Source organism: Sebastes umbrosus, chromosome 4, assembly GCF_015220745.1.
Source record: "Sebastes umbrosus isolate fSebUmb1 chromosome 4, fSebUmb1.pri, whole genome shotgun sequence".
Lineage (NCBI taxonomy): Eukaryota > Metazoa > Chordata > Actinopteri > Perciformes > Sebastidae > Sebastes > Sebastes umbrosus.
In genome coordinates this window covers 37,929,172-37,949,840 of record NC_051272.1, presented here as the reverse complement: position 1 = coordinate 37,949,840, position 20,669 = coordinate 37,929,172, and the positions used below count along the sequence as shown (strand labels likewise).

General features: G+C 40.4%; 2 protein-coding genes across 2 annotated transcripts in view; one reads left to right on the top strand and one right to left on the bottom strand.

The window, feature by feature from the left end:
- Positions 1-20,669, bottom strand: part of LOC119486724 — a 1,187,645-nt gene that overhangs the window by 237,798 nt on the left and 929,178 nt on the right. The window lies entirely within an intron of this gene.
- LOC119486718 lies at positions 1,457-20,393 on the top strand. The gene is made up of 3 exons (XM_037767030.1): positions 1,457-2,623; positions 2,663-2,894; positions 20,248-20,393. The coding sequence occupies exons 1-3, from the start codon at positions 1,457-1,459 to the stop codon at positions 20,391-20,393; spliced, it is 1,545 nt and encodes a 514-aa protein (XP_037622958.1).

Genomic DNA, 20,669 nt, shown 5'->3' with positions numbered 1-20,669 from the left:
ATTAAGGGCATCGCAAAACATTGCAAAAAATATCGGAAAAATGGCACAAACGCTGGCCTGAATTGACCAACCATGGCCAATAGAGGGGACTCTTACCCAGATGTAATTAAAATAATGCTGGTACTTGTATCCACATACAAGGCAGAGCAAAAGAAGGAAAAAAAGGGGAGAAAACGCAAGGAGAAGAGGCAAGTGGAGCTTGGCATTCTCCAGTTGTTTGAAGATGAGGGACAGAAACTGATCAAAGCTGCAAACGATAAGAGGGATAAAGTTGCAGAAGAAATAAAACAAAATACAGAACAAACAGAAAAACTGAGAAAAGACACCACTTCATTGTTCTCACATATGAACCCAGTGAAGGGACCACCACCTTATGAGGTAGGGACAAAGTCTAAGAAAATCTATCCTCAAATCCCGGTGATCAGTCAGGAGGGTGACTACCGTATCAGAAACGAGGAGGACAGAATAATAGAAACAGGACGAGCGGAGACAACTATAACGATGTATCCAAGATCCAAAAGTAAGAAGAAAACAAGGTCTGGGTCTGGGAGACAAAAGCCGGACCATGGAAACGAGAGTGACCAAAGCGATCAGGAAGGGAGCAGGGGAGGATATGACCCTGCAGTCAGGCGGATGTTGGCAAGAGCGGAAATAAGAGGAAACGATAGCTCCAATGAAAGTGAGGATGAAGAGAGCCATGAAGAGGAAACCCGGAAGACTTTAAGAAAGATCGAAATAGGCATAGACCGATGCGCCGCGAACTACAAAAAACTGATAGTCCAGAAGAACTAAGAGAGATAGAGTACCAGCTAGAGGAATTGCGGTGTCGGAAGGAAGAGTTAGAGAGTGAAAACTTCGAACAATCTGCCACGACAACTAGAGCTCGCTCTAGAAAACAGTCGAATCCCAGCAAGATGGTTCCAGTGGTCATCCGAGGACAGAATTTGGAGTATAAACCCTGGCAGAGTACAGATATGTCAAACATACTTGAAAAGTTACCTACTCTTCAAGATGGAGCATATCCTTGGATTTCAAAGCTGGAAGAAATCACAGTAGGAACACATCTGGCCATGGGAGACGTCAAGAGACTGCTGGCTAACCTTCTTGGGATCACAGGTATGGATGAAATTCTACAGAAAGCTGGACTTAATCGATATGTGGGAACTGCTGCGAATGATTCAGAGCTGTTTGCCTGCAAGTAGAGGCCAAGTGTGCAGGGCGCTGAAAGAAACATTTCCGGACAAATGTACATCCTGACAATATTTTTATTGAACCACTGGGACAAGAGGAAAACCCGAGGGCCTATGTGTCGAGAGTTCATCAAGTGTGGAGAAATGTCACAGGAAATGACCCGAATTTGAATCAAATGGAGCAGTCAATTTTGCGAACAAGAATACAGAAGGGGTTGCCCCTGCCAGTGAGAAGCAAATTGGCAGAGGTGGTTGGTCTTGGAAGCATGGCAAAGGGTGGTTATACGGATCATATAGCCCACCAAGTGGAGCTGTATAGGAAAAAGGAACATGATCAAAAAGACCAGGACCAAGAGACCCTCAGGAAACTTAATCAAATACAACTGATGGATAACAAGAGGATGGAGAAGAAGCAGGCTCTGGTTTATGCAGAATCAGGCTCCACTAAATCAACTAGTACCACCACCACAGCCGAACCAGGTTCCAGCTCCAACCGTTCCAGCCACCGCCGATGGTTCCAGTTGTCTCCTACCCACAGCCAGCTTTTGATCAAGCACAGCCCTGGAGAGGAAGAGATCAAAGAAATTTCGGAAGAGGATGGTTTAATCCAAACTTTCAACAGCAATCAAACGAATGTTATACTTGTGGACAACAAGGCCATTTTGCTCGCGAGTGCAACTGGTCCAGAGGAAACTTCAGAGGAGGATCAGAGGAAGTATATTCTGTTTAATGAGGTTAGGTGGATGAAAATTAAAGATGATTGTTCCCTTGTCCTGCGTAACGTTACTCGGGAAGATGAAGGGGAATATATGTGTACATATCGAGAGCCAGAGTTTAAATTTGTTCCATCTAGCCACTCTTGGATTGAAAGTTACGTAAGTCGTAAGGTGAGACTTATGATAACAAACCTAAGACCTGTTGAAGTAACCACTGCAAAGGTAAATAACACACGGATAGAGGCTGCTACTTTAAATTTGAAATCAATAAATAATGATAATGCGTTCAATCAGAGTACTACCTTGGTGACAACATTAACGCCTAGGAAATTGGAGAATGTGACACAGACATTTGATAAAGTATCCTTGAAAGTGAAAGAGATGGTAAATGAGAGCCGGAAGTCTATGTTGGAGATGGGGATTAGTGTGAATAGTAGGAAGGAGATTGAGGAAGTGAAGGTTGGAAATTCATCTGAGACTGTTCAGAGGAATATTGTAGATGTGGGAAAGGAGTTTGTTGACTCGGATCAGATATCACAGGAGATGTTTGAACAGAACCATGTATTGCAGAAGAGAGAAGCTAAGTGGAAAGCATATGGATTTAATGCTTCAGTGTTGGGAATTGTAGACCCATGGGCAGGTAGAAATTTATGGTTTCAGCAGTTAACACACTCAGTGAGATCAATCAAGAAATTGAAGGGCCCATGTGTGTTGAAAGTACCAACACCAGGTACATGGCCTTCAATTTTGGAGAAGGTACCGGAACCATTAACTACTTCATGTCAATCTTCTGTACTGTCATGGCTCTTGTATCAACAGCAATCATCAGTGGATAAAGTGATGGCTTTATCAGTGAACCTTTTTAAGCCTAGATTGAATTGTTCTTGGTTGGCAGGATTACCATATGAGAATTTACTTGAACAACATGAAAACGTGATGACAGCGGTACCTGATCCGATGGAAGTGAAACCTGTGAGGGCAAAGAATTGTTTTTGCTCAAATGAAACTAATAAGGGGTCTGGAATGTTTATGGGAATATCAGAGTGTGATGGTTATATGATGGATTTAGGAAAGCGTGAGGATGAGGATGTGAATAAGTTGTATGAAGTGATTTTTCAAGTGTCAAAGCGTAAGCCGAGTAGAACTTTGATGGTAGAACATCAAGTTTTGCCTGGTAATGTGACTATAGGCAATTTCAGGGATATTTGGTGGATTTGTGGTGAAAATGCTTATTTATTTCTACCATACGGGTGGACAGGATGTTGCTATATGGCAACACTGAAACTCCCATATGAGGTTTTTTCTGTCCAGAAGGGAGAAGCATCTGATGAGGCTCAATCTAATGTTGCTTCTGGAAGTAGGAATAAAAGAGAATTAGCGCAATTTCATAATCTGGAGTCCTACCATTGGAGAATAAGTTTAGGAGAAAAGTGGGGAATAGGATTATTTCCATGGTATGGGGTGAACATTCTTGGCAGATCACATTGACAACATTACCTACACCTTGCAAGGCTTTGCGAACGAAACCATAAGAGGTTTCGAAATGTTGTCAAACACCCAAAGGAGCCATAGGTTGACATTGTTAAAACACGATATGGCTCTTGATTATATTTTGGCCAAACAAGGGGGCTTATGTGTTGCTTTAAATTTAACGGGAGATGCCTGCTACACTTTGATTCCTGATAATTCAGATAATATAACTAATGTCATAGACGCACTGAAGCACATAAGAGATGCCTTTGGTCCATCAGAAGGAGCTGGTTGGTCTGCAAATAGTTGGTTGCAGGAGAAATTAGGGCCACTAGGAGCAGTGCTAGTTCAAATTATGGTAGCAGTACTTATATCGTTATGTGTGATGTTTTGTTTTTGCACGTTACTATTGACTTTTGCGAAGGCTATGATATTGAGATGGGTTGGTGTAGTGATGCCAGGAGATCAGGTTCAGATGCCATTATTACACGAAGCGGACACAGACGTGGATGAGGATGACGCGATAAAGATCGAATTGGTGGAGGAATATCCATTTTAAATATCTCATATGATTATAATCCTATTATTTACCTCTGTTTTGCTTGCGTAGTTTGTAGTGTTGATTTGTTATTTTTTTGAGACTTTGTTTAGTCTCAAAAGGGGGGTATGGCAACAAATGAACAATATGATTAATGGACAATATGATTTCTAATTTTACTTATAGAAGTGTTTTTATTCTGTGTTTGATGTTTTAATTTGTATCTGTTCTGTATGCAAAAGATACTGGTTTTCTTGTCTTTCATTCTAGAACATATTGGGGGAAGACCACTGTGAGGGTGATGGATTGTCGGGGACTCCGATGGGCTGAATGGGGTCAGACACTTCAAACATGAAAATATGAATGGTCTGAAGAACTTTGAACGTGAACTGGCGATACAACATCCAGAGTCAAGACGTCATCGATACTACACCAGAGTCAAGGCTGCTGAGAAACTGCAGCGTTATACAGTCTTATGTCTTCTCTTAGATGTTACATTAGTATTCCTAAAAATGAATTGTTTTTTTTGTGTATTACATGCTTGGCAAATGATGGTTTCTAAATATAATGGGACCTCAGATGTTTTCTTTTTCTCGATGTTTAGGGACAGTGGGGTAGGCAGGAAAAGGTCCATAGAAAGGTGCGATGGGTTGACCAGCCTGACTTTGGACATTGTTTTGTTTTGATTTGCTGAGAGTTCCATATGTATTTGCTTAAGTCATTTCCACACACAAATTGTTAAAATTTCCTCATTTCAGTATTATGGAGTACTACGTATGGTCGCCTTGGCAGAGGGACCGTGAGAGAATTTTCCTGTCTACATTGTTAATGGATATTTCAAGAAAGATTAGCTGCCCGACAGGTTTTTCACTCTCACTTTTATACTCCATATAGTTGTTTCAATGGTAAAAAGGGCGGGTTGTTAAATTTGTAATGTTAATACACCTGTATGTATCTTCTTTTATATTTTCGAGACTTTGTGTAAGTCTCGAAGGGGGGAATATGTGGTATATTTTCAAGTCTTGCACAAGACAGCGAGGCCCCTCATTGTAAACATAAGACAGCGAGGCCCCTAATTGTAAACATATGTGTAAGAAGCAGACGTGGAGTCATAGGGTCATACGATATGTCCAGGGGCTGAAAGATAAACATGTAGGACAAAGGTCACATACCTAGTCATACGCTCAGCTCAGATGTTGCCTGAAATGAACCCGATATAAGGGGGTGTAAGAGCCCCGAAGTGCAGGACTTTCAGATTTGACTTGAGACCTCCGGACGTTCTAGGCGTTCGTTATGACATTTGTTGCTTGTTTGTAATAAACTCTATTATACCAGCAAGAACAGTGTCCGCGGAGCATCCTTTCTCATCACTTCAACAGCACTGTTGCAGAAAAGATACTACATTAGCATAGCCTGGCACTGATCGATCCAAACTCCATTCAGAAAACAAGCATTTTAAAAGTTGTTTGCTTGTTGTCTTGGTAACAGACCTGACAAAGCATGAATTCGGTCTTTTTACTAATAAGCTTCATTATGAAATTATTTCGGCGCACTTTTGATCCGTTTACAACAACGTCGCTGCCGTATTTTTGCTTAAATAACGTTGTGTTGGGTGTTGATGGAGTAGCTATAATGTTAGCATAGCCTGGCATTGATCGATCCGAACTCCGTTCAGAAAACAAGCATTTTAAAAGTTGTTTGCTTGTTGTGTTGCAGACAGACCTGACAAAGCATGAATTCGGTCTTTTTACAGATCAACATCATAATGTAGTTATTTCGGCATCATTTTGATCCGTTTATTGCAATTAAATCACAGCACAGTCTGTTTATTTTGGGTTCATACCGCAGTAGCAACGTGTTGCTTGCTAGATACAGATACAGTATGTGAATACAGTTCTCCGCCGGATGATGTTAAGAACCCAGACACAACGGTTTTCTGACATATCTGGGACTTCCACAACATGTACAAAGCAGCAACAGTGGTTATTTCTGGAGGAAAGCAAGGTGAAGATTTGCGCTTGGTGTGAATGCACGGTAACACGATACGAAGCACAACATAACGGAACTTAAACGAACATAAACAATAGCACATGTACAACAACAGCACTATGTAATGATACATTGAACAGCTGACACGCTCCCCAGAAAACCTAAACACAGAACTAGAAAGAGCAACGACCAATGAGGAAACTCCAACAGTCGGCCGACCAATCCTGTAACTTCATCACAGTCAATCAGTCACTCACTCAGTCTTTTCAGCTTCCAACTCTGCCAGTTGTACATTTCAACTTCTAGGTTTTTCAGCAGTGCAGTGCAATGCATTTGAGCTTTCACATTTTTAGGCAAGTCATTTCACATTTCTGCATTTTCAGCAATGCTTTGCAATTAATTATAGCTGTCAGCATTCCCACGCATTTTCAGCAGGAAATGCATTTTCTAGTTTGTATTCTTTGCCTCGTTTTGCCATAGCAAGACCCAAAGTGTCACTGAAAAGAAGGCTAAATGGAGAAGCTAAATGACTCGCCAAATGAATAGCTAATGGGTTTAGTAAAAGCAGCACAGAGATGCTAATGAAAAATGGGAAAAGAAGTTGCCCTTTTAAATGCCTGATTAAAACCTGTATTCTTAATTCAACTTATGAATCCAGTTATTCATTTCTCTTTTAAACTGCATTTTCAAGTTTAGTATTTATTTATAAATGCATTAATGTATTTTTAAATGGTGTACTTATTCAATGTTTTATGGTGTTTTTGTAAATCCCTTTTTAATTTGAACTATTTATTGATGGATTCATATTTCATTTGTAAATTATTTTTATAATTCTTCTTTTTATAGCCAATTAAAATGTCATATAATGAAATAATTTGTAACTAAGCTTCAGTAGTCAGTATATTTTTGGCATCATTGGGCAAAAATTCCACAATAACCTTTCAGCATATTGTAATTCAAGTGTTCTAAGAGATAACTAGACTTCTGCTCCTCCTCTTGGCTCTGTTTTCAGGCTTTCAAAAATCTAGCCTCTGACGGGAGACTTTGACCAATCACAGGTCATTTCAGAGAGAGAGCGTTCCTATTGGCTTTCTCACTTTACAACTAAACAGTACACTACAAGATGTTTCTGAAAACTGAAAGTTTGACCGTTTTATCGGACTTCGCGAGTGATTAACTCGTTGCTCTCTTAGACGGCAGCTGGACAGCAGACTCCAGATCAGCTCTGACTGCTGTGAAATATTGCAGATGCTGTTAGGAGCACCGGAGGACACAGAGGCACGTGATTTTTTTCAGATCACTGTCTCATGTACTACTGTCACGATATAGTGACCGTTTCATAAAAATAACTTTTTTTAATCATATTTGCTCCATTTCTACCCGCTGCCGCTTTAAAGAAATACAAACAAGCCAGAGCATTTCCCTTCATACCAGATTGATAATGTGTGCATTTCTTTAACAGCAGGTTTTCCCACATAAAAAAACCCTGCATATACGCACTAATTTTGGTGAAAAAGGGGATCAGAGTGTATTTACAGTCCTTTTGTTAAGTTGCCATAGTTGAATCGTTATTCTGTTATATTAGTTGGAAATATCAAATAGCCAAACAAATATGAAAATGACTCATATTGTTGATAGAAGTGCATGACCATGACCTTATGAGAAAACCAAACTTTTTAATTGTATTTCATGCCATAGAATTAGTGCTTTTAGAGAAGAGTTAGTTGATATTTGGTCTGAATGATAAAAGCTCCAGACTGATGGATGGTTAGAAAAGGTCCAAGGGTCCTCTCAGACTACTCCATCTCCATTGAAAAAAACAAATTACATTTTTTCCCCTCACATCTTCCTCTCTCCTATCTCACATCCTGCTGTCAAATGCCAAGGCCTTCAAAGACTAACTTGTTTGTTCACAGAGCATCTCGACTCAGGAGAACAGCCCTCCTCTAAATACTACTTCACTGTTCTCCTCTCTAATCCTTCCTGCTCTCTTCTTTCCCCAGCATCTTCCCTCTCTTCCTGTTTTCTCCTCTCCCTTTTGACCTGCTCTCAAATTTTCCTTGAGATCCTCGACAGACGGATACCGATAAAATGCACAAAATCAGCAAATAAAAAAGCAAATACAGAAATAAATCACCAGAAAAAACAGATCTTCTTGAGAGGCTTTATATAAAAGGATGTGACTACAGGTTATTTGAGACTACAGTGATGTGCTGTTCAATTCAATTAGTATGCAGATTGGACAGAGTGTTGAAACACCCACGGTCGTGCACCCCCCACTACTGAAAAAGTACCAACCTGTCCACCCAATATAGAACATAGGCTATGTTAAATATGTCATTTTACGAACCCTTATAACGTATCTGCCTTGTTATTTACTATATTTTCAAATAAAGGAAAACATAATTCTGTGAATACATAAGTGTGTGACCCCCCAACTGTACACTTGGTTGCCCCCACACTCAACTCTGGCGTCAGCTGAGAAGTTGTGTCCTGCCGAGATGAGTAGAGACTGTGAGTTGTCTTCAGTTTTCAAATAGGTCAAAACACAGTAAGAATAGCATTGATTGCACAGACAGGAGACATCCTCATTAGACGGGCTACTCTGGAAAACACCGGCGGCAGCAGCTTAACTATTAGTAAGCATTAAAAAGCACACTGTATTTTTCCATATACGCCACGCAGGCGTTTATGGGTGCTTAAAGGTGCTAGATGCAAGATTGGGGGCATTTCAATTGCCTCTGCACGGCTCTCAACATGGTGCAGGCCGAGCCGGCAACTCCTAGCTAACGGCGCAAACAGCGCTGATAGTGAAAACAAAGTATAACCTTTCCATTTTCATTCCTATCTACTGTATATTTTGAATATTTTACAGAGGGGTTTGTTCATATATCATTCATAGCCAGATTTACATACATTTTATTCCTAAAAACATGCCGACATTTTTTTTTTTTTATGGCTGTTGACAGTTTTTTCTGATTTATGGAGTGATACTAAAATATATCCAAAATGTATGGAGTCAGATCAATCTCAATATTAATGAATGCACACAGAAGGATTCACAAATGTATTTTGTGATTTATATGTAAATGACTCTCTCCACAAAAATATTTTTTAGTGCACACAAAAATAGTTACCGTATATAAATGTAAAAAGAAATCCTCTGGTTCACAAATTTATTTCTAATATTTTTTCTTTTAATAAATGTAATAGAAATTCACAAATAGTATGTATCTAAAAGTATTTGCAATTTTCATCAAAAACATATTTGGATGTTGTTACTAGGAATGCAACGATACCTGGGCTTTGGGTATTGACCGATACCGAGTGTTTAATTAATCAGCTGTAGGCCTCACTGTGTGGAAGTGACTGGGATCACTCTTTTATGTGTAAGGCAACATCAGGCTGGACTTAAACATCACTTTACACAGATATAAATTTACAGTTATTTTATTATTAAAATAGTAAATCGTACACCAGTAACTTTGTAAAAAATCTTCAAATTTACCAGGAATTACAATTCAAGTGTGAACCTTTTAATGCAGCAACACATTGGTCAAAACTTAAACAGGAATCCAAATTCCATTATATAATGTATATAGTATATAAACATATAATTGAATTTAATAGATCGGCCCAATTGTCACCAATACCCTATTTATTTTTAGACTCCCCTGACGTCGCCCAATCTAAAAATGCACCTGTAGCCAATCAGATGTCTAGCTCCTTTTCAGCCAATCACATGACTGGGCCCCCACGAAGGTATAATTTACGTGATGCACAGGATGAATGCGAATCAGAAATATATTTTTGAACCTTATTTTTTTAATATGTGGATTTTTTTACATTTATATACAACAATAACTCTTTTTGTGGAGAGAGTCATTTATCAATCACAGAATACATTTCTGAATCCTTCTGTGTGCATTCATTAATATTGAGACTCATCTGACTCCGTAAAAATTCCCTCTGTAAAAACCTTTGACTCTAATATGTCAACAAAATGAAGAATTTTGTGCCTGGCTTAATCCAATGTTCAGATTTCTGTTCTGGAAATGTATGCAAATTAGCACATATTTAATAAGATAATGCCTCATTTCCATATTTAAACATAAAATTTCAGAAAACTTGTAATACAAAAAAATAGGTGAAGTTCCACGGTGATATCTAAAGCGTCTCCTATTAAGGATGTAACTGCCTCAGCAGGTATCTTAATTTCGAGGTTCATCACAGCAAATCCAATCACTCATGCCATCTATTTATTTGAGCAAAGGGATGATAAAATTGCATCAGGTGTGTCCGAGTGTGCTCAGAAAATCCTCAGCACACTTAAAGTCTGAATGGGCATATGGGCATACAAATAGGCACTTGAATTGTACACCTGCATCGTACCACAAAGGTGAGTACATAGACTGTATATAAGAAGTGGACGTAGTCACCGTGACGTCACCCGTTGGTTTGTGGACTGCCGTTTTGAAGCCTGAATTTGACATTTTGGTCATCGCCATCTTGGTTTCTGGACTTCTCCATCTTGTTTTTTGCAACCAGAAGGGACCGGAGAGGTTGGAGCTAAGTACAACCAAACGCTGAATAAGACATTTTTAGGCGACCAAAATGATACAATTAACTTTCATGAAGTGAAAACACACTGTGAAAGGGTTAAAGCGCTAAGACGAAAGACACGGAACAACTCCCAGACTGGACAACGTCGTGGTAGCGACCTGTCAATCACAAGGTAGCCCCGCCCTAGAGCATCCCCTGCTTCATGGTCTGACTCTAAATGGGACCATAATTCACTAAATGAACATCATGCTGTATTGAAGAAGACTTGAAACTAGAGATTGAGACCATAAACTCATGTTTACAATGTTTACTGAGGTAATAAATCAAGAGAGAAAGAGGCTCATTTTCTATCAGACTTCCATACAATCAGAGGAGTCGCCCCCTGCCGGCTGTTAGAAAGAATGCAAGTTGAAGGCGCTTCCGCATTGGTTTCACTTTTCAGACCCGGACTTTGCCCACTGGGTGGGTACTAGGAGAGACCAATACAGTCTGTTACATCAATTTGGATATTCTGGCTCTAGCAACTTTCCCAAAATCTAAAAACCGAAATCTGGAAAACACATACAGGTAATGTCACAGATGCTACGACATATCTATGTTTTTATGTTAAATATGCATTAAAGCTGCAGTAGGCAGAATCTTTTTGGCATCATTGGGCAAAAATTCCATAATAACCTTTCAGCATATTGTAATTCAAGTGTTGTGAGAAAACTAGACTTCTGCTCCTCCTCATGGCTCTGTTTTCAGGCTTTAGAAAATCTAGTCCGTGACGGGAGACTTTAGCCAATCACAGAGGGAGTGTTCCTATTGGCTCTTCATTCAACGGAGGCAGCTGTCAATCACTCGCAAACTCCGATCAAACGGTCAAACCAGGCAGCGCTGATCAAATATGAATCAATATTCTGTTACTGTAATGTCTATTTCTCTCCTCAAATGTTTTCAAAATCATCTTGTAGTGTAATGTTGAGCTGTAAAATGAGAAAGTTTGCTGCAACTGGGGGGCGGTGCTTGGTATTTCTTCAACTGATCTCAACATGGCTGCTATCAGGATATAGTGACCGTTTATAAAAATAACCTTTTTAAATCATATTTGCTCCAACCTGCCTACTCCAACTTTATGTCAAATGTGGATTCCATTGGCCTCAGACATATCACCACCACCTCATTGACTGTTGGCATTCCAATGATCGGAGGCTTTTTGTTCAAAGCACAGCCTTCAGTGTAGGTACTGAAAGCGAGAAATCTCCAGCATACATGAAATAATTCCACAGTCAGTGGTATTGAAAAAGAAAAGAAAATACCAAAACCCAGGAGATATATCAACATTACCATTTTGAGCCACGGGATAGTGAAAATCACAGCGATTAGCCCTTTAACCTCTGTTAGGAATTTATATGTGAATGCTGCTTCCTGAGAAGCGTTTAAGAACAGAGCGACCGGTGTGGAGGCTGAACAGATGCCCTCTGTTCCTCTGAGGCAGCTGGGCTGGCTCCGAGCCTGGCTCAATCCTCCCAAATAATGCTAAATCAAACGCACCCTGGGGTGTCTCACACACACACACACACACACACACACAGACACATCGATGTGCACACTTAAATGCAGACTGTCAGTCACACACATTTGGAAGTGAACAAATAAACATGCACATGTGTACAGAGATGCAAACAAACACAAGGGCAGAGACGCCCCCACACACGCCCCCACTCACTGCTGTAACAGAGCATGGTTTCAAACCAACAGCTCTGCATCATCATACACAACACTAGCTTTTGATGATGTGCTGATTTTAGACCCGCTGACCACTAAAGCTGACAGGATTACATCAGGAGCAGTTTTCTTGCACAGTATGCCTGGCCCAGTGTGTATTCTGTCTTCATGCTGAGGTATTGGGTATTGAAAAAACTCCCCATGACACCTTTTGTTTGCACAAGAATCGAAGGTTGAGTGGAGTCACATGGAGGCAGTTACAAAAGAAGCTGCGTTCTTATCGTCTCTTTCATATAATCTGTGAATTGATCTTAGAAAATAAAACATTTTCTTTGAAACAGTAAAAACATTAATTAATTCAGTTTAATCACAGGCCTCCTCAATTGGCAGTTGGCGAGCTTCATTCAGAGCTGCAAATTAATCATGTTTCCTCCTCCTGAATCTTCTGCAGAGCTGCTAAAGAGAGGTCCTAAATGCATAAAGGGACAGTTTGGATGTCCTGAAATAAGGTTGTATGAGTTACTTATCTAGGGTGACCATATTTTCAAACCCCCAAACTAGAACCCTTAAAGGGACTGTTTGTAACTTCTTACACGCATAAATCATTGCTGGTCGGTGTCTCATGCGCGCTCCTGTGTGGCTACGCTGTTCAGACTCAGACTCCAACACAATCTACACGGAAGCACCAAAACCTCTTGGTTGTATCTAGTGAAGCCCGTCTGTTAAACAGTGTTGGCCGCGGTCGGAGGACGCGGGGGAGACCGTAGCTTTGGTCTCCAGGACCAGAGTCTCTGCTGTACTCTGCTCCTCTGCTCCTCTGCCTAACTGCCTGCCTTCACTCACACACCGCTCTCGTTCTCACTCTTGCGCTCCACTCTCACGTGCATGTGCCCACACTCCACACTGCAGAAGAGTTAGTTTAGCTCTGGACGTTTGTGCAGAAATAACTGCTGCAGCTCCTCCAGACCAACAGAGGTTTCCCGTGTCTTGTGAAGTGACGGGGCTCTGCAGAGAGAAACGTTATCGTCTCCAACCAAAACTCTGGTGTCTCCCCCGTTCCCTCCGGCCGCGGTCGGGAGGCTGAGGCAGGAAAAGCCAACACTAGGATCAGCATTGATTCATGGAGAGACCTTCGTCTGGTCAGCTAACATTACTGCCAAGCAGCTGAAATATAGAGTGATATTGTGCTTTTAGCTGACGTGTGTCGCCTCACTGTTTTGAGCAATGCTCGTTCATGTCTATGTAGAGCGAGCACAAGCGAGCAACAGGACGCTGACTTTCGTTGACTTAACGGCCACAGGTGTCGCTGTTAACAAGACATTTCTGATTCTTACAAACAGTCCCTTTAAGTGAACCACACATTCATGCATAACACCTTCATGCGCATGCACATACTAATGTGCATAAACAGATGGTCCTGAGAGGGTTAAAAGCGGAGTGAAAAAGTTTTAAGCGATTCACAATTTTTCGCCTAAACGTCTGTTGATGCGCAGAAGGAACTGTGTAGAATAATGAATAAAAACAACACCTTTGATGTGCATGTAAGGCAGTAGCCTAAATCAGCCACCAGGTGTCGCTGGTGCGCTGTAATTCCCATCCAGAATTGCGCAATAGACATGGTTGTCCCTTACAGGACACCGTAGTTCAAATGTTACGTGGGGACGCCATCTTTTTTCCTGTTTACTTTGCTTTATTGCTTCGTAAGGTAAGCATGGCGACCCGCATCGTAATACAATATATTATTTAAAAAAACCCTTCCTGTTAATCTTTTTCTACTAAATTTATAATTAAGATGTTGCCTTTCACTTATTAGTATTATAGATATGTTTTATATGTAAATAGTGGCTGTAATGTTGGCATTTTACCATACAGAGCAGAGCAGCCTCTCTAATGCAGGCGGGAGAATTAGCCTGTTCACTTATTGTTTGCTAGCTGTCTTGTTGTGTTTCATTTAAATTATTTTCATGTTAGATTTTACGTTAAGAGTGCCTTATATCATTTTATGTGTTGTAATTTACTTTCAGTGTTTGTGTTTAGTGTTTATTTTTGTACTAGAATATATGTTTTCATGGAGTTTATACTTTGCTTTATTGCTTCGTAAGGTTGTGGACAAACAAGTGAGATGACAGCAGATGTTGTGGACAAATAAAGTCTTCCCGGTCTCAACCACAATCAGAAAAACTGTGCCGGTGTTTCCCTTAATCTGCACCACACCCCATAACACAACTATAAACACAACGCAGAGTCCCAGGGTGTGCAGAGAGGCTCCAGCACGTGGGTTACATGCACATAAGCACGGGGGTGTGCTGGTTGCACAAAATGTATCCAGTGAGGAGGACGGCATATGGGTATTCAGCCAAGCATATTTAAATTTACACAGAAACCTTAAAGGGACTATTTGTAACTTTGTAAGCGTATAAATGTAGCGGGTCGGCACACATAAATAGATTTTTTGACAGTTACCTCTAGTCTCCTAGACAACAGCCTGGAAGACGTTCAAACAGGCAGTAAAAAAAGTCAAATAAAAACCCACAGCTGACATCATCGGATAACGTGATATGTCACCGCAAGGTGCCGTCCCATTCATATTTATATCATTTCAAGCCCTTGCAGCCTCTCACACTCTACCATTTACCAGGTGATGTCAGTCAAGTCCCTGAGGGTTCAGAGCTCAAGGCTTTAGGGGGAAATTGGGATTGGGCCAATGTTACTTTTAGTTTCACAAGGGACACAAACACCGGTCTCCTGGTTGAAAGTCTTCTTGGGTCAGCCTGATTGATAGCTTGATGCATGACACTGCTGATACATTGGTGTGGGGAATACTGGTCAGAGTCCACATTCCACACTCCAGGTATATGAAATATTATGACATTTTTGCTCCTGTCAAAAATCAATTTGCTGAACTGAACGGTTTAAAAAAATGTAATCTGGTTGTCATGGTTACCTGGAGTGATATAGAGCTCTGACCCTTGCCTGACCTTTACGAGTCTGAGATGATTATTACATCAGTGAATTTAGCCGGCAGTGTCAGCTAGATCCCGGAGAACCGCTCTGTGTACTTTTTGTGATCCAAAAGCGGTGTTTGACCTCTATACTCTTGGTATTAAATCAATTGCGTGAGCTAGAAAATGATGATCACTTCAATCATTTAAATCAAACCAGAGTTGTCTACACAGAGAATCCTGAAGATTTTTCTCTTATTCTCACTTGTTTTTCTCTCTTCTCGTCTTGTTATCTGTAGGACTTCTTTCCATCGCATATATGCTGGTTTATACTGGATCTGTACAGGGAGTTTTTTTTTTAAAGCAGCTTCAATCAATATCTTTTTATAACAACAATGTATTAAATGACATACTGTAACCCTAGTTCTATAATCACAAGCGGAGCCCTCTACTGGACTCTATGGGTAATACTTCACTCTAATTAAGAGCACACATTCGCCCACTGAAAATCAGGACGTGCCGACCCAAATACGTGCGGACCCGCAGTATCTATGGGCACAGCAAGTGGAGCCCGATGAATGCATACGCTGCTGCGACGCAACCACACTGATCCTGACTGGCGAGAGATTAGTTGCTGCAGCCCACCTACTTCTTTACAACCTAGACTGCCACAGCAGAGAAGTAGGGAGCCCCAGCCAGCCCATGTAGTACGCTGGCCTAACCCTGCAGGGCTCAAAAAGACAAGCAGTAACAGATGAAATCGATCCGAAAAGCCCTTCCATAGCGATGGGGGCTCCCAGTAGATCGTATCGGTCCTTTGGCAGAAAAGCTGCGATTCCCAGCAACACATGACGAGAGTCCACGGTGGCTAGAGACATCACATGACCACATGTCCAGAATGTCAGTCTGCCATGAGGGGCTGGGAAGATGTCAGTCTGCGCTAGACCCAACGGCGAGCGCAAACCGCATTCTGTGGGAAAGGCCCATTAAAGCATCAGTAGGCGAGATTGGAGCAAATATGATTAAAAAAAGTTATTTTTATAAAACGGTCGCTATATCGTGACAGTAGTACATGAAACAGGTAACCTGAAAAAAATCATGTTCCTCTGTGTCCTCCGGTGCTCCTAACGGCATCTGCAAGATTTCACAGACTGGAGGAAAACAAGCAGTAAGAGCTGATCTGAGGTCTGCTGTCCATCTGCTGTCTATGAGAGCCGTCTGTCAATCACTCGTGAACTCCGACCAAACGGTCAAACTAGGCAGCGCTGATGAAATATGGATCAATATTCTGTTCCGTTAATGGCTTCATGGGGGCTAGGAATAAGCTGAGAGGAACTTAAGACTCAATGGTAATTCTGTGGGTTCGTCACTACAAGCAGCCCTCGTCATATTACACAAAATCATTTGATCAATTATTTATGGAAATCAGTGCAGCTTTAAATAAAGTTTTTAGGAGGAAAAAAAGGTGCTAAAACGTACCCTACTCTCTTCCTATTGGTGCCCAGGCGTGAGGTCTGCAATAGAATCCTCTCTCAGGTACTCGACATCAGTTTGATAATTAGCCTTATGCAGCTGAAACACTGCCAACGGATGTAACAAAAGCTTCTCACTTCACTGTCAAGTTATTTCTATGTGCTTGGAGCTATTTGTTGATACACTGAGAGGTCCTCTCCTAATACTTCACAAACACACACAGACAGGGACAGAGGGACAGAGGGACAGAGGGACAGAGGCAGGGTCGCCTTTATTCAGTGGTGGTTGTAGACCATTTCAAATGGGGGGGCCAGGCTGGGTCCACATGCAATTTTAGGGGTACCAAAAATATTAAGCACAACTATTATATACCTCAGCAGGAGGGAGAGCAGGTTTTTCAATAATCAGAAGGTCGGTGGTCCGATGCCTGGCCCCTGCAGTCTACATGTTGAAGTGTCCTTGGGCAAGATACTGAACCCCAAATTGCTGTAAGTGTGCATGTGAATGTTTATCGCTCCTGAGGAACAGGTGGCACCTTGTATGCAAGCCTCTGTCATCAGTGTATGAGTGTGTGTGTGTGAATGGGTGAATGCTGACTTGTGTTGTAAAGTGCTTCGAGTGGTCGCTAAGATTAGAAAAGTGCTATATAAATGTGTGTTTCTGCAGCTACGCTCATTTTTGACTCTCCCAAATAAAAAAAAATCAACCTCCTTGAATTTTAATTTTAACAATCAGAATATGTAATACAGATAACCAGGTACACAAAATGACATCTAGTGGTTAAGATTTTAATCTGTAACATGTTTATTTTTTATGGTTTTCATCACTTGTTCTTACTAAATCCTCAACACAACATTACAATAACGTTCATTTTATACATTTTCCTTTTTTAATTTCTATAATATTTAAGACATTTAAAATTAATTTTCATCAAGCTTTGTGCATCATTGTAAATACTGATATAAAAACATTTTTTTAAAAATACGGGATGTCACAATGTTCTGTACACCCTGAAAAGATAAAATAGTAACCATAGATGTCAGTCTTCATATACAAAAAATATAAAATATGTTTTGTTTTATGACAGATATTGCAATTTTAAGCTGTTGCAGTAAGGACATTGAAATTACATTTTTGCTAATATTGCAGATAAATGGCAGCTAAAAAGGTCTGCTACGTTAGCTTTGACTCTTAGCATCAAATATACATGAATTCAACAGTAATATTAAGTTATTTTTTAAATGTGGTTCTAAATACACAATTACTAAGCTGTATGATAAGGACACACAATAAATAGTTCAGAAGAAAAGGTGATCTTAAACTAGTTTTTCTTGATGTTGGTTGGTCGCCCAACATGTCATCCATGTGCTCATTTGCTAACTTGGAAACTAGATTTGTTTGACTTTGAATAAAACTTTTACTATGGCATTTGTTCAGTATTGCGGTAAGGACTCAGAGGTGTGGGACACGCGCATCTAATGAAAAAAATCATATAGATAATTTGTAAACAAAAAAACATTTTAATATGGTGTAAAGTAATATGTATATGAAACAATTCCATTTGAAATAATGTCATGTTGTAATTGAATTAGCTCATTTTACGAACCCCAACATTGAGATCACAGTTGTGGGACATGAAGAAAAGTGGTGAATGCTTTATAAATGTTATTAAATCACATTATTTAGTAATTATTTTTTATGTCAAGATGGGTAATAACACTATGTTTATCAAGCATTGCACTGTAAATTTGAACATAAATCCAAAATGTCATTGCTGGGACTTAAAAATGCCCGTAGTTGCAAAAACACCCAAATTCAATCTATTTACCAGCCCAATAGGTTTGCTTCTCTAAAAGACGAAACACATACAACAATTAACACAATAATACTAATTCAGTGCCAGCGTACATTTTATCACTGCTATGAATAATTACAGTATCCCCTCTCTGGGGAGAAAAGTCGGGTGAAAAATGTACAAAAATATTTGTTTGGGGGCCAGAGGGGGTCAAGGCTTATCCTCTTAAGCCCTACGGTGCTGGAAGGTATGGTTTGCCTAGACCAGGGGTCAGCAACCTTTACTATCAAAAGAGCCATTTTAGGCCAAAAAATAAATAAATAAATCTGTCTGGAGCCGCAAAACATTTGAGCATTGTGATGAAGTTAACACAGTTTATAGTCTAAGTATATAGTATATAAGTCTAATGCAGTGAGGGCCAAAGAGACAATGTACTACGGAGTATTAGGGCCGCATGGAGGGAAAAAACATCTGAGATTTCCAGAATAAAGTCATAACTTTACGAGAAAAAAGTCGGAATATTATCGAGAATAAAGTCATAACTTTACGAGAAAAGAAGGCGTAATAATATGTGTTAAAAATCTCAAGTCTGCAGTCAATCCTGTGAGACCAGGTAGAGGGAGCCGAGTCACCTTAATCACCAGGGGAGGAGTCTATAGAAGGGGAGGAGTCTAGAGAAGGGGAGGCTACATAAAGGCTGGGTGTGTTCTGTTCAGATCCCTTTTGACTGAGACCATGCTGCCACACCAGCAATTTGTTTTCACAAATCCATTTGTTTGAGACCATGCTTCCAACCCAGTAAATTGTTCACAATGATTTTGATAATTTGTTTTAGACCACATATGGTTTATATTTTGAGTTACTTCAACATATTCTCTATCTTGATTTAATGTGTGTATTCTTGATAGATCCTGGTACTGTTTTGGAGCGGTGTAATATAGGCCACTTACCTGTGAGCTAAAGTCAGATTGAGTAGGTAAGACGATCTGTTAATTTTGAGAAGGAAGTGATTGTATATTTTGTTAAATTGTATTAACTTATGTTTGTTATAATTAGGTTCCGGATGGAGAATGTTAAAGTTTTTCACCCTTAAGAAGCCGATGCATTAATAACGTAAGATGACTACATACCTCTTATTTATTACCAATTGTGGTAAGCATGGTAATATATTGATTTAATTTGTTTATTGTGCAGAAAAATCATCAAAATCCATATCTTTATCCCTTATCCATCCATCAACCTCCACCCATTATCCTCTTTGAATAAATGGTTAACTGGCTCTTGGATCCTGGTGTTTAATGTGCATCCCAGCTAGAAGTTCAATGGTCCAGCATTAATACTCTCAAACAAGGCAACAATGATCTAATTTAGGCCTAGATTATTAATTCTTTTTTTCATGGTCCTTCAAGCCGGAGCGAACTTCTAGACTGGATATGGATCCAAGAGCCAAGCCAGAGAGTAAAGAAGAGGATTCAAGTGGAAGACCACACTGAGAGAGGAGGCCAACTGGTTATCTCCAAGACTACCACACAGAACTGTAGAACCAGTTCATCACGCGGGATGGAGCAACCTGCCCTTTACCTACAGAAACTTTAGGCAAGAAATGGCACAATTGAGAAGCATAGTTCATGAACTTGAACAATATGAATACAGTAATTCTGAAGCAGATGAGCCTGATGATAAGCAAAGTTGTGATGAACTGTTTGATAGAGAATGTGTTGAACAGTCCCAGCCTTTATACCAGGATAAATACCAAGATACTATTCACGAGAAGGCACATTCAAAGCCTACACTTTCAGAGTCTGTACATGTAACAGAATGTGGTAGGATTTCTAAGTCAGTACAAACACTCCAATACCAGGGAAATCCACCATCTGCACCTGTCAGTCGAGCGCCCCCAGCTCCTTTAACTACCAGTGGAGCGCCCCCAGCTCCTGTAACTACCAGTCAAGCACCCCCAGCTCATTTACCTGCCAGTCAACTGCCCTCAGCTCACGCAACTACTAGCCAATGGACCTCAGTCGATGTACGTCCTAAACAAGCACCTCCAATGCCTCTATCATATGCACATCAAACCGAATTGCTATCAACCCATGTGCATTATAGTCAAGTGGCATCAGCTCATGCACAACCTAGTCATCTACCACCTCTTCAGCCACCATTAGCTTCTCTACAGTCAGCTCATGGACTTTCAACCAACGCTGCCCAAATCCCACCTCATGCTTAGTCATCCCAGCCTGGATATCCACCCCTGCCTGCCTTTTCATCTGAGCCTGCTCCCCC

Coding starts and splice junctions, on each gene's coding strand:
- LOC119486718 (XM_037767030.1), top strand. CDS start 1,457: ATGGCAAAGGGTGGTTATACGGATCATATAGCCCACCAAGTGGAGCTG. Junction 2,624..2,662: donor AGGGCCCATGTGTGTTGAAA/GTACCAACACCA, acceptor ATTTTGGAGAAG/GTACCGGAACCATTAACTAC. Junction 2,895..20,247: donor ACCTGTGAGGGCAAAGAATT/GTTTTTGCTCAA, acceptor CTCCAATACCAG/GGAAATCCACCATCTGCACC.